Source organism: Coenobita brevimanus, chromosome 94 (genome assembly GCF_032717465.1).
Source record: "Coenobita brevimanus isolate Jiangsu-jjx chromosome 94, ASM3271746v2, whole genome shotgun sequence".
In the NCBI taxonomy this organism is placed as follows: Eukaryota; Metazoa; Arthropoda; class Malacostraca; order Decapoda; family Coenobitidae; genus Coenobita; species Coenobita brevimanus.
Window position 1 is genome coordinate 26,526,718 of NC_137047.1, and position 15,661 is coordinate 26,542,378.

At 46.5% G+C, this 15,661-nt stretch overlaps 1 protein-coding gene across 1 annotated transcript in view; it reads left to right on the forward strand.

The window, feature by feature from the left end:
* Window positions 1-15,661, forward strand: part of LOC145412869 (uncharacterized) — a 409,292-nt gene that overhangs the window by 18,642 nt on the left and 374,989 nt on the right. Inside the window, exons 2-4 of the mRNA XM_080282669.1 lie at window positions 10,186-10,546; window positions 10,733-11,486; window positions 11,619-12,049. Of these exons, the coding sequence (XP_080138795.1) occupies window positions 10,186-10,546; window positions 10,733-11,486; window positions 11,619-12,049 (1,546 nt within the window). The remainder of the gene's footprint in view (window positions 1-10,185; window positions 10,547-10,732; window positions 11,487-11,618; window positions 12,050-15,661) is intronic.

The window sequence follows — 15,661 nt, forward strand, 5'->3', positions numbered from 1 at the left end:
TTTGAAGAGGCATTGCGATGTGTGTCTATAATACGAGTGTGACACCGAACGATATTTTGCTACACGTTTTGTTGTGTCTGGTTTTTATTTGCAAACAACTAAATTTCCAGAGTGATACTATATTATTATCCTTTACTGCGTGATCTGGTGGATTATAATGTATGATTCTGAAAAATAAAGTGCAAGAAGTAAAGTATTTCTAAATGTTTCGTTCTTTGTTACATAATGTTTTGATATTTTTTTCCTACCGTATATGTACCCACGTTGCTGAAGCTGGAAATGTTACGTACTTAATCCATTCTGTCTGTCTACCTGTCCGTCCACCACATTGCAGAAAAAAAAATAAATAAATGGGAGAATCATGATGGATGCTTTGTGGGGATGTTTCTGGTGACCCAAGGTTGAGGTTATTCAATTTTGGTGAAAATACGCACACAAGGACACTGGTAACCCTCACTTTGTACCGGCTCAACATGGCGTAGCAGAGGTATGCGCTCTACTGAATCCCTTTAAAGTCTCTCTGCATCTCCACCCCCTTCCCTTCTTACCCCCCACCACTTAGTCTCATTTTAATTATACCTCCCCTGACTAGCTACAGCACAAATCATACCCTTATCTCCTCAACCACCTGTAATCACCTGCACTTCCATTCACCTCTAATATTTATAACTACCATACCTATACTACCATTTTTTAATCCATTTATACGCTCACTCCTCTCCCAACCTCGTGACTTTTTTTAGATCCACTAATTTCACTTCCATCCCATCTCCACTTGAACCTACATTTCCATTCCTCCTTCAACCAGTCTCAATCTCACCTCGTTCCTCTCACTCCAACATTCTTTACTCAGGTTTGTCCCTCTACATCCTGCACATCTTTTCATCTACCAACTCAACATCCCACCTACACAGGCCTCTTCGTCCACCTTCTCAGCAGCCCATATGTGCATATATCCTTCCACCTCGGTGCCTCATCTAAACATACTACCTCCACCCACATCTCCCTCCACCATCCCACATGTCTCCCTCCACCATCCCAGCACCGTCCATGTCTCCCTCCACCATCCCACCACCACCCATGTCTCCCTTCACCATCCCAGCACCGTCCATGTCTCCCTCCACTATCCCACCACCACCCATGTCTCCCTCCACCATCCCACCACCACCCATGTCTCCCTTCACCATTCCTCCCTCCACCATCCCAACACCACCCATATCACCCTCCACCATTCCACCTCCACCCATGTCTCCTTCCACTTTCCCACCTCCACCCATGTCTCCCTCCACTTAGCCCATTACGTCCCTCCGTTCCCTTCCCCTGACGGTCCCACTTTCTCTCCCCTCCTGCACAATATAATCACAAGGTCTGAGTTTCATTCTTTTTACCCTCCTGATGGCATAATTTCCTTCCTTTGTACCCCTCCGTCATCAACACGTCCCCCTCCCTTCTCTCCCCTTCTCTTCCTTTCCCTTTTCCCTCTTCATCCCCATTACCCCCTTTCCCCTCCACTTTCGTTCTCTCTATCCTCCTTCTTCTTCTCCCCTATCCCAAAATTAAGATAGGGGGATGAGGTAGGTAGGGAAGGGATAGGGAGAGGGTAGAGATGAGAGTTCGTAGGGAGAGATGAGGACAGGGGAAGGGAGTTAAGTGAAATGAGAGAGAGAGAGAGAGAGAGGAGGGGACAAATAACGGGAAGAGACGCATGACGAAAAACGAAAACGAAAGGAGAGAAAGATATGGATAAAGAAGAGGTATTGTGGCTAGAGGAGGCGGAATACCAAAAGGGAGAGAGAACGAAAGTGAAATGATGGAGAGAATGGGAGAGGGAGACGGTAGGGGAAATAAAGAGGTTTAAGTGGAGGAGAAGGGGGAGTAATGAGAACTGGCTAGGAGGGCGACTTAAGATTGTAATGAGGAGGAAGATGAAAATTATGGGCAAGTGATGGGGAGGTAGCTTGGAGAGTAGTATAGAAGGACTGATATAGGATAGTGCCTAGTTAGCTGGTTGTTCATAGTCGGTTTGTTTTCATCTAACGGAACTGGATCAGTAGTAAGTTGTGTTATGAAATTTGACGGACCTTAGATAGGGTTATGAATGAGTCTCCTTGCCTTCTGGCCATCAAGTGAACTGGGTTAGGGATCTTTCAGGTGAGAACAATTGCGCTGTGGTGGTAAAGTTCTCTAGTTGGGGTGAAGGCCGTGCCATTCACGATGCGGTCTTCTTGCTCTGGCGAATAAAGCAAGACTGTCAATTAATATAAAGGACGGACCACCTGAACTGGGCCGTAAGGTTCATAAACAAATTTTTTTCTCTCACCAAAAATGATGTTAGTGAAGTAAGTCGATCTGGTAGCGGTACCTTTCAGTGCTCAGGAGTATTATAGTTTTATATCGGGGCTGCCCTACTCCGAACACAGGATTGTTTGTCCTTTCGTATGGTATTATTACCTCCGCCAAGGAAGTTATGTTTTTGCCAGCGTTGGTTTGTCTGTCTGTCTGTCTGTCTTTTAGTAGTATTACTCAAAAAGTTATGAACGGATTTTGCTGAAATTTTTTGGAGGGGTAGGGTATGGCCCAGGGAACAGTCTTGGTCCGAATCATCACACGGATCCAGGAATTTTTTTTTTAATACCATTGCGGGATAGTGGCAGTTTCAACATTTTTGCTTCTAACTCTATAATTAATGCCTACAGTGCTTGCGCAAAAATTACAAGATAACCTCTCCATAAGGTCTACCACACACCCAAGGGATTGTTCAGCCATGGCGGAGATTCGCAAGCTCGGATTGCTCATTATTATATTTATTATTATTATTATTATTATTATTATTATTATTATTACTGTTGTTCGAAAGAGAGACCTCAATGTGGATTTTCTGCTTCTTGTAAAAGGCAATTAAGCGGTGCAGGAATAGGTTGTGGCTCTTTGTATTGTCTTTGTTCCTTCCTTGTTCTTGTGTTGTCATTGTTTTTGTAGCACTGTAGATTCTCTCTCTCTCTCTCTCTCTCGTGTGTGTGTGCAGTATAGCCCTTGTCCTTTGCCTTTACCCTTCCTCATGCCCTTATCAATCTTGCTGTGGTTATTTCATGTATGGGAAAATTCGCATGATTATAGGAGGGCGATGTTGGAATGGTTTATAAGAGGGTGGGCAGGGAGGTACATAGATAGATTGATTGGCTGATAGACTGCCTGGAAGAGAAGTAGATAGCAAGATTGATTTGACTGAGATATAGAGTGGTTGATGTAGATTAGTTGAGAGACTGATATACACCGATCGACTGTGATAGATTGTGGATATGGGAACAGAATATCAGGTGAATATATAACAGAGAGAGGTTGATTGTTTGGTAGGTAAGTAACGTGTTCAGGTATAAAGGTAAATGAGTTGATTGGTTGGTAGGTAAGATAATAAAGTATGAAGGTAGATGATTTGATTGATTGGTAGGTAGATTTTGAAGTATAAAGGTAAATTAATTGTTTGATTGGTAGGTAAGATAATGAAGTAGGTAGGTAAATGGATGGATGGCTTGGTAGGTAGGTAAGGAGATATAAAAACAAAGTAGTACATTTCTTGGGTAATACGTTAAAAGGAAGTGGATTGTATAGATAAGCAAAATGAAGTATGGGTAAATAAGGTAGGTAGATTTATAGCACATAAGTAGGGAGATAACTGCTAGCAAGGTAAGTAGGTGAGTGAGGTGAATATGAGTGAGAGAAACGATAACAGGTAGGTAGGTAGGTGGATGGGGAAATAGTGTGGTGCGTAGAGGGGGTGGGGAGGGGCAGGCAGGCAGATAGGTGCGTAAGTAGACTGATGGAGAAGTATACAGGCAGGGTACATTGTCTAGTAGATATTGGTGGGTGGGTGGGTAGGTATGGAGTTAAATATACAGTATGAGGAGATTGGTAGAGGGATAAGCGGCTAGTTAGGGTAGTGGACAGTAAGTAAAATGTTTTTAGTAGTAGAGGAAGGTGGTATATAGTTAGATGGATAGATAGATAGATATAGACAGATAGGTAGATGGATAGATAGATAGATAGATACTGACAGATAGGTAGGTAGGTAGAGAGAGAGAGAGAGGGATTATCCATAGGTTAAATTAGAGAACTGAGCAGTATAGAACATTACGTTACAGGCTACTTAAGACAGATTAAAAAAAAAAAAAAAAAAAAACTGGATGGCAGATAAGCAGGTATATTTGTGGTCAGTAGTTGCTTTATACCGTCTCGAGATCGTGTCAGAGCATAATGAAATAGTCTTAAACTGTTCACTAGACTGGTTCAAAAGCTAATAACATTGTGTCATCGTCATCATCATTGTCATCTACATCAGTCATCCATCATCATCGACTCGGCAATAACCAGATAGTATAGAATCTTTTTTCACAAATTAGTAACCCAGTGTGTAAAACAATTTTTTATGGAGACTGCTAGGAAACTGGCAGCTCTAGCAGATAACAATAGCAAGCGCAGTAGCACTGAAGCCCTTCACTACCATTACGCCATTGAATTATACTCATGCTATCACCAGACGATATGACGGATACTTCGCAGTGGAGGAACTAGAAGCAGTCTCCAGTAAGTCTCTCAGTAATTATAAAGCTGAATACAGACGAATGGAAGGGACAAGAATAAAATAAATATCACCGAATTGAAGAGGTTAAGTAGATGAATCGAGTACTGGTTGTTTGGCTCTCTGCTCGTGGAAGTGTGATTACCGATTAAGGAAGATAATACCGTACAAAGGCCAGGAGGTTGGGATGTGAGTAATGTCTAACGTGATACTTTAGTTAGTGGAAGGCGGGGCAGGATGCTTCGAGGAAGGCAAAAAGGTGGTGCAAGCAAGAAAGGAAATGAGGCAAAGGGTGAAGGAAAGAAGAACAAGGCAAGGGTGGAAGGAGGGTGAGGTAGGGGAGTCAGTCAAGAAGGTGAGGCAGGGAGTTCCAAGGTAGGCAGGGAATACCGAAGAAGGGAAGAAGGCCGACATTGAGACTGGCAGGCAGGTGAGGCAGGGAGTACCGAGGCAGACAAGAGGGGTGCGGGGGGACAGAGACAGACAGGAGGGTGAAGGGGGGGAGAGCCGAGGCAGGTAGGAGAGGGATGGAGGAGAACCGAGGCTGGCAGGCAGAGTCAGGTAGGGAGTATCAAGCAGGCAGGGAGAAGTGAGGAAGGGAGTACCTGGCAGGCGGGATGATGAGGTAGGCCGTTGGATGATGCAGGCAGGAGGGTGAGGCAGGGCGTACTGAGTGAGACAGGATACCAGGGCCGTCAGTAAGGAAGGCCACACCAGTAATTTCCCACAGAACGGTCCTTGAGTGCTCCGTCATGGCCCCCTGGTGGTAGAGTGGCCAAGGTCCCCGTCTCTCTTACTCCGTCTTTTTCTTCCTCTGGCTGTGTTAATGAAATCTCTCTCTCTCTCTCTCTCTCTCTCTCTCTCTCTCTCTCTCTCTCAAAACACACACACACACACACACACACACACACACACACACACACACACACACTGAATTCTTCCATGGTCATAACAAACTAAACAAATGGAACGTGCCCGAATGATGTCATAAACGGTACAAAAATGCGGTACAGTCTTTTAAAGGTTAGAATACATAACCTCCTGTTAGCTGCATCCATACTGTAATTATACTTGTTGGATATACTTTGTGTATTGCATTAAGAGGACACCTACGACATACATGCAGTTAGTCTTATCCTAATTTAGACTGCTGTGGACCTCTGTAAAAATTGTGATAAGCTATACAGTTTCTAAAAATTGACAACTTTCTTCCATTCCATAAAATGCTGCAATACGAGGACCACTTTTTCTTTTTTCTTTTTTTTATTCATATGACCACCAGACATTTGTGCTCATATTAGGGAAGACCTTTCGAACTTGAGAGGTTAGATGCACTCTTCATTATCGTTTTCACTACAAGGAAGGAGTCTTAAATTGAACAGAAAAGTCTTGAGGAAACACGAGTAAATTATAAACATTGTCCTGAGATTGAATAGATTAAATTCCTTCGTGTTTGTCAGTCCAACCAGGTGTTTCCCGTACTCGTTTCCATTACGGTTCATTTCCGGAGGGTTGGGAAGAGCTTTATATATAACTGTTAATGGCCTTCAAGTAGCAAGTAAGTGTTTCCATTAAAAAGAAAATATGGACTACCTAGTATGGGCCGTAAGTTACCAAGCTACTCTCTCTCTCTCTCTCTCTCTCTCTCTCTCTCTCATGGAAGAAGTAAAAGGCAAGACAAGACACAAAAACAGAAGATGATTGTGTGGTTTCTCAATAATGCGTCCTTAATGAAGCCTCGCTAGACCTTACCGTACAGAGAAATCAAAAGAGAAGAGAGAAGATGAGTATATGACGAAAGAGCAGATAGTGTGTGTCTTCCCTAATAAAGCTTCCAGCCTTTCACTGATGTCTTCCCATACCCGAGGGAGAGGAAAGAAAAAAAAAAAGATGAGTGTGTGGTCTCCTAATAAAGCTTCCCTCGACGTGTCCGCTTACCTGGCCATACCTGTGGTCTCCCTCTCGCTCCCTCCCTCACCCACACACTCATTGCCTACTGGATGGCTTGGAGGAATGACGTGGAGTGATCTACTGTGTGGAGGAATAACTCTGGATGATCGCTGATGTGTACGAGTGACTGGATGGTTGACTTGCTGTTTGTCTAATTGTGTGGATGAACTTTTAACTTAGCGTAGGTGATTGGATGACTGAATTGTCGCTTCCTCACCCACCTACCGATACCTGAGCTGACTGTCTCAATGGAGGAGTGACCGGCGCAGTGGTACGTGGATGGATAACTGAGTGGATGATCGAGTATATACATGAGTCACTAGCCATATGTTAGATTGTGTGTATGAATAACTGTCTGGACGATCGACCATGTGGTTGGATGTCTATTTGGATGGTGGACTGACGAGGTGGGTGACGAGGTACGGCTTATCTCTTTACGGATGAATGACTGATTGAGTGGAAGAGTATGTGGGTGGATAACTTCACTGCCTGAATGACTCGCTCCTTCACGCTCACACACTGATTTCTTAGCTGACTTTCTCGCTTGAGGGGTGACTGGTAGAGTGGTCGGGTATGTGGATGAACAACAGTACGGATAATGACATGGCTGATGGACCGATTGTATGGATGGATGAGTGAGTGGTTGGACATGTGGATGAATAACTGTTTGAATGATCAGTTTTGTTGATGGACAGGTAAATAACTGACGAAGTGATTGTATGGATAAAGGTATGATGGGTTGTGTGGATGGTTAGGTGTCTAAGTGTTAAGTAAATAGAAGACTGACTGCGTAATCAAATGTTAGGATACTTGAGAGGCTGGGTGGCTGACTGTGTGGATCAAGTGGCAGTATCGTAGATTGTGACTGGCTAAGTGTCCGACTGTGTGAATGAGTGACTGGACGAGTGACTGACTGGAAGGTAAATGACTGTTTTTTTTGGATGAGTGATTGTGTTCGTGAATGAGTGAACGGCTCCGAGGTGACTGACTGATTGATAAATGATTGGATTGGTGGGATTGTATGAGTAAATGAATGAATGAATGAGTGAGTGAACGAATGGTTAAGGGGATGAGTAACTGATTGAAGATGAATGATTAGTTTGATGAATGGGTGATTGTGTGGATGAATGAATTAAGTAATTAATTAACGTCTACGGGGGTATGTGTGACTGAAGACGAGTGACTGGTTTGATGGAGTAAATGGACTGGCTGAGTGAACGACTGACTAACTGGAGTGACGGCATGTAAATAAGCGACTGACTGGCTGAATGACTTTTTTTGATGGTCGGTGATTTAATGACTGATGGGGTTAATGAATGACCGACTGTGTAGATGTGACTGTTGAAAAAAAAATGACTGGTTGGTCGACTGATTGACTGCCTATCTGGGTGTTTGACCTCGTGATTGTGACTAGAATTATAACTTAAGCTTTTGGTTGTGGACTGACTAAACCTAAGAATAACCCACTGACTGACTATTTACCGACTAACTGACTGACCTTTGACTGGACTAACTACTATTTACCGACTAACTGACTGACCTTTGACTGGACTAACTGACCTGTAACTGATAAAATAGCCATAAATTCCCGAAATATAACAACTACCCCGTTCTCTCTCTGACTCCCTCCAATTGACTGGTTAAATTGCAATCGGATTTTAAGGCTGACCGATTTACTGATGGCCTAATTTCACGCTGGCTTATCGGGCAGCTGATGAAGTGGCCTAATAGACAATAAGATGATTGCCTGAGTGACTGATCTTTCTGTGTGAGTGGCGCGGCGCAGTGGGCTGGTCGGTATATAATCCTTTCATATTAGCTTAGTTACTTAGTACAACCTATAGACTAAATTGTTATTCCTAGGATCGACTTCTATACTCCTTTTACACTAACCTGGACAGATTTTCGTTCTTTTTTAGGCTCATTTCACGTAGTTGGACGGCATAATAAGGCAATGCCATCGCTGTACATCCATATCATACGTGTTGCACTACTACGTGACTAGCATTATAGTCTAGCACCTATTTATTGTTGCAGATATTTTTTAGGCCAAGTTAATGTAGGAAAAAATAGAGTAATGAAGAGGTCAGTGAAGACTGAATTTATCTCCTGCAGGTTAAGTGTGTCTCCAGTAGTCATTGTAATGGTCTGGTAATGGCATTATTGGAACTTCTTAAGTCATCGGAGTGAAGTGGCTATAGCTGAGGGGCCACTTAAATGGATAATTAGGCTTCATAATACGTCAACGCTCTCTTGCTTTGGAGATACAGTTTTCAGTGGATCTCGTTCATTTTGTTAGGTATATACAGTTATTTAGGTTTGGACAAACTTGAACCTCTTTGGTGCTAAGGTTTCTGGTTTTGTTATTTTCCTGGTTGTCTCCCTCTGTTTTTCCCTTCTTTTCTGTCGGTGTTGTGGGTGTGTCGGGTTACTGAAGGAAAAGTTGTATATATATATATATATATATATATATATATATATATATATATATATATATATATATATATGTATGTTTGTATTTATGTATTTAAATCAAGGAAGTAGGAACCAAAGGCCAGACGCCCGCAAAATTGTCCCATCCAAGAAAAAAATAAGAAATAACAGAGAGCCAGATTCCGACTTCGCATACACCTCTCATTAGTAATAATAATAATAATAATAATAATAATAATGAGTGGTAATAGTGTGACGGAAAACGTGACTATGAATACTGGATAAACGTATGTGCATATCTGACTGACTAGTGAGATCTCCTCCATGTAGGTAAAATCGCCTTGTTTCAGCCACAATAAAATTACGTACCCCAATACACAGTCGGCATCAGAAGTCTTGTCGTCTCTCCTACCTTTTTTCTCCATGGTCTCTGGAAATTAGTGAATCTGCAATACCTCACACTGACGGCACTATCTTGGCACGGATCAGCGCCATCAGTGTCGTATTCCTCTATTTCATCAATTTCCAGAGTTCATGGAGACAGGCGGGAGAGGCAACACTGCTTCTGATGCGACTGTACCTACAAGCAGCGAGAGGTTGAAGGCGGGTGACAGTAGTGTGACGTAAAAAGTTAATCTACAGTGAACGTAGTATTTTTAGTTCTGATGTGTCTGTTACGTATCTTGTTACGAGTCTTGTTACGAGTCTTGTTACATGTATCTGTTACGCATCCAGTACTGGTGCACTATACACTGTTACATCATCACTTATTTCTCTGACCTGCAGTTGTGCCTTATTGCCCCTAATCTGGTCTGCCAGATCTAAACGAGCTCAGGTCCATAAAAAACAGCCGTATTCTTTAACCTAGCTTAGGTGGAATCAGGGCCGTATTCTCGTCAGTTTACGATCTTTTCAAACACCTCTTTCTCAGGGATTTGTTTGGCCTGTTACACTGCGGAATTGTCTTTCATGGTACTTTGATAATAATGATATCCACATAGTAGGCATAAATCTCATACAAGAGAACTATAACGTAACAGTAATATAACCCTGTACTGCAGAAATAAATAGTATGGAAGAGGTCCTAGAAATCTACCTTAGCGGACGGGGAATACGAGCTAAGTACTTTACAGTGTGTTGGTGTGACTGACTTGGTGTTGTCGTTTCAGGTGTGGGTGGCGCGGCGGTGATGGTGATGGTGATGGCCGGTGGTGTGGAGTTGTGAGGCGCCACTACCACCATGGCGGAGCCTCGCAGGGTGTCCCGTGTGGGGCTCTTGGACCCTCCGGGGGGCGGACCCTGCTCACTGGATGCCGCACTGCTTCTCCGTTCCTTTCCGCCCACACCCACGCCCACGACCACGTTCAAAAGGGACTCAGGTGGCTTCGATAATGTTGGATTCGACCTAGATGGACTAGGTGAGGGCCGCCCTGGGAGCCGGCGTCCCCTGGTTAGCGTCCACCTGAGGACACTGCCACCCGAGGAGCACGTCCGCTCCTCCCTTAGCAAGCAGCCCCGTTCCCTTCCTCCTTCCCTTCCCTGCCACACCCGCCGCCCCAGCCTTCCCCCACGCCAGGACCATATCACGTCCACCCACATCAAACTCTCAAGCCCCGCCAAGCACTACAACCCCACCAAACACCCCAGCCCGACCAAGCACTCCAGCCCTATCAAGCACTCTAGTCCTGCGAGCCACACCAGTCCTGCGAAACCCGTCAGCCCTGCTACAGAAGCCAACCCCGTTAGACATGCAAACCCCACAGGGCACTTCAGCCCCGCCAGGCATCTCAACCCCGACCCCTCTGGCGGGGAGTTGGCCAGGGACGCCGCCAGGCACGAGAGCAGTAGTGGCGAGGGCTGCCAGGCAGGGAAGGACGAGGACCTGGTGAGGGCGGCGGGGGAGGACGGGGCGGGGCGAGGGGCCGGGGGAGCGGAGAGAGCGAGCCCCGGGGCCTCGCCCTGCGGCACGCCACAGAAAACGAGCCCCGTACAGAAAACGGTACCTGGGAGGGAGGTGCGCGAGACGGGCTGCGGCAGTGTGCGAGCAACAATGGTGGAGGCAGGGGGTGCCGCGCGGCCCTCCGCTGCCAGTAGTGTACCCGCGGCGGCCCCAGCCAGGGTGCCCGCTAGTGCTCGAGTGTCGCGAGTGCCGCTACTGAGTGCCACGCCGGCAAGTGTGTCCAGTGTAGTGCTGAGTGGGGCGCCGCCCCCTGCGGTCAGTGCACTAGCTAAAGTGTCCAGCGTCAGGATTGTACCCACGCCCACCACAACACCCACACCTAGTGTTTGCGGCCACGAGACGCCCATACACCACGTTCGTCCTGCCAACCCTCCCCCGAGACCCGCCCCACGGCCTTCTAGGTCAGGCGTCCAAGGGGAGCCCAGGCAGTTGCCTCAGGGGTCAGTGGAGCCCCAGCCCCCCCAACAGCAGCCCCAGGCTCAACCCCAGCACCAGCAACACCACCCCCAGCGCCAGGCCCCGCCACAGCAACATCCCCAAGTTATTTTACATCAGACCCAGTCTCAGGTGCAGCATCAAGCCCAGGTACATCAGAATACCCAGGTACCCTTGCAACAACAACCACAGCAGCAGCCCCAGGCCCAGGTCCAGCCTCACCATCAGGCCCAAGCTCAGCCCCAGACCCAGCACCCCCCACAGAACCACCACCAGTCGCATCTGCAGCAGCAACAGCAGCAAGAGGCGCGGCGAGGAGAACGAGAGCGTCGTCGTGAGCGGCGACGGGAACGGCGGGAGCGTCGTGCCCAGCGGTCAGGGGTTGCCTCGGGGCAGCAACCCACACAGACCGACGTGGCCGACTCCAATCCGCAGCCGCCTGCCGCCCATGACGCCCACCTGCCCGACCTGCTCCACTCCCACGTGCCTCCCCCATACTCCACTTTGCCTGGGGGAGCCCGCCCACTGGGGGGGCTCATGGGGCCACCGCCCCCTCCACCACCCCTTCCTCTGCACGTTCCACCACCTCCTCCACCAGGCCCGCCCCCACCTGGGTTCCCCGCCCCTGCCCCGGTGCCTGGATCGCCGCTAAGACTGCCCCACGACAACCCATGGCCCTTCTTCGGCTCCAGAAGGTGAGTTGTATACCGCCAGGACGGCTATTGTGCCGGCTGGACACTGGCCGCTGTGCTGTGTGGCCACCTGCCTCAGGCCACCCCACCAAATGAGGCGCCCACCACACCACGCACCCTGTCTCACCACCACACGCACCACCACTACCATATTACCTGCCTCCACACACACACACACACACACACACACACACACACACACACACACACACACACACACACACACACACACACACACACACACACACACACACACACACACACACACACACACACACACACACACACACACACACACACACACACACACACACACACACACACACACACACACACACACACACACACACACACACACACACACACACACACACACACACACACACACACACACACACACACACACACACACACACACACACACACACACACACACACACACACACACACACACACACACACACACACACACACACACACACACACACACACACACACACACACACACACACACACACACACACACACACACACACACACACACACACACACACACACACACACACACACACACACACACACACACACACACACACACACACACACACACACACACACACACACACACACACACACACACACACACACACACACACACACACACACACACACACACACACACACACACACACACACACACACATAGAGCTTCACCTGCATGCACGCATTCACCAACATACACCTCCATACTCCTACTTCCCTCAATCACTATTTCACTTGCACCCTCGTCCCACATTTTTATCACTATCCCTTGTACAACAGTTATTATACAGTTCTTTACCTTTCAGTCTCTTCCTCCATTTCTCCACACACCACCACAATTCTGACCCTACCCACACACCACCACACTTCCATCCACACTCGCACAACACCACTCTGACTGCCACACTCACACAACACAATTTGACAACTACGCGCACACACCACCACATTTCCAACCACATCCAAACATCACCACCCTTTGACAACCGCTCCTTTACACCAGTGTCCTTTGATAGCCATGCCCATACACCACAGCACTTCCAACCACAACCACACACCACCACAACTTCAACCACAGCCACACGTCCAACCACTACCACACTTTCAGCCACAGCCACACACCACCACCCTTTCAACCTTGCTCACACTTTCCACCTCACACACACTACTAACCCACAACTTGTCATACTCACTACGACCCCTATCGCAACTTTCCACGCTCACTTCCGCGATGCTAACTTTCCCTACATTACCACTCACTACCACACCGTCAGCCTTCCTACCACCTTCACCACCAGCCTTCCTACCACCCTCACCACCACACCGCTAGCCTTCCTACCACACTCACCACCAACTTTCCTACCATCCTCACCACCAACCTTCTTACAGCACTCATCACCACACCACTAACCTTCTTGCCACACCACCAGCCTTCCTACCGCAACTCTATCCTTCCAACCTCACTCATCACCACACCATTAACCTTCCTGCCACTCACTACCACACCATCCAGCTGCCACGCTTTCCATACACCACCAGCCTTTCAACCACGCTCACCACCACACCACCAACCTTCCCTCCACACATCACACCACTAACCTTCCAACCACACTCACCACCACACTACTAATCTTTCTACCACACCACTGACCCTACCACACTCGTCGCCACACCACCAACATTCCTTCCACACTCCACCACACCACTGATCTTCCTACCACACCACAAACCGTCCAGACACAATCATCACCACACCACTATCCTTCCAACCACACTAATCACCACACTGATAACCTTACTACTTACCTTACCACATTCACCACCACACCACCACCCTCCCATCACACAACACTCCACCACACCACCACCCTCCCATCACACCACACCATCACCCTACCATCTCACTTTCCTACACCACCGCACCTCCATTCATTTTACACTAACTCATTGCAACACCACTAAACCCCCACCCACAGTCACCTTCACAAATCACCCCCCCCTTCTCTCTCTCTCTCTCTCTCTCTCTCTCTCTCTCTCTCTCTCTCTTTCTTTCTGTATGTGTGTGTGTCTGTGTCTGTGTATTTAGGTTGAGATAGAGATAGATCTACACACACACACACACACACACACACACACACTCTCTCTCTCTCTCTCTCTCTCTCTCTCTCTCTCTCTCTCTCTCTCTCTGTATGTGTATGTCTGTGTATTTAGGTTGAGATAGAGATAGTTTACACACACACACACACACACACACACACACAGTCACCTGGTTCAGATGTAAAGGTGAAGTGCAGGTGTTCAAATGAGCGAAAGGTTACGGGTGTTGAAATCCCTTGAATAATCTGTTCTTATTTTCTTGTGGATATGAACTGACATACCCACAGTCTGCCACACCTTACCTACTCATCCCTTCATTACGGCGACTTGGTAATTTGTCTTTTTTTTATCTTTACCTCCCTTCTACGATTTAAGTCATTTTATGGTAGACTGTGAATTGAAAGTGTGGGCCATGTTCTCCTTTAACCCTTTGGCTTGTAAATGTCCTTCCTAATTTAAAATAAAGTCTGTTGGTGGCTTGAGTATAAAAAAGTTTGTCGTCGTAGTGAATTGGTTCATAGCGCTTCGCAGTGATGGTCTCTTTAAAATCTTATTCTTACTACCACCGAACGGTACTCTGAGGGAGGGTTCTCGAAATTTACGGGTTATTTTTAGCCTGTATTAACCACTATCAGACGTTTCTCCTTAAAAAAAAAAAAAAAAAAAAAAAAAAAAAAAAAAGTCGGTAGGAAGAAATAAGATACGCGGTCATTTAGCTGTAGGGGTTGTCATTTTTGTATTCCTTAGTCACGCTCGTAGCCAGTTTCTCGATCCATATTTGTGCTCGAAATAATTGCATCAAACTTTTTCTGCCCACACAGTCACTCTTGATCCATACCGGTAACCCCTTAAGCCTGAAGACATCATTATATTCTTGCCGCAACAAGCCAATTTTATTCAGATTAGGTAAGACGTTTGGTAATGATGGAATTAGAAACAGTCTCCGCTGACCCAATTTACTACAAGAAGTTTCCTCATGAGCAAAATAAATTATCTGGTGGTGAGAACAGAACAAAAAATACGTAATCGAATTCAAAGGGTTAGCCACCGTTTAGTTAATATAGATTTTTTTTTTTTTTTTTTTTTTTATTGTCCCGGTCAGTATCTCCTCTTTCACACCCTTAGATTTATTTATATTTACTTTCTCTGCTCAGTTTCACGTTCTCCAGTTAATTTCTTCATACCGTAATACCGGTGTGTGTATTAAATTTCGACACTAGGTAGATTGCATAATTACTCCTTTTTCCCATAGTAGTATCGATACACACCCATACTTTGTTACTGAGAACTGCTCCATAATGCCAGGTCCCTTTTCATGTACCCTTCACTTCATTCCCAACGCCCTCTTCTTGCTCCTCTGAGAAAAGGGTGTGTCGAGTTGCTGTAGGCTAGAGCAAGGAGTCTAGTGTGAATGAATTACCTTGACTTACGGTGTACATGAATGAATACTTGTGAATATAAATGAGTTCCATGACT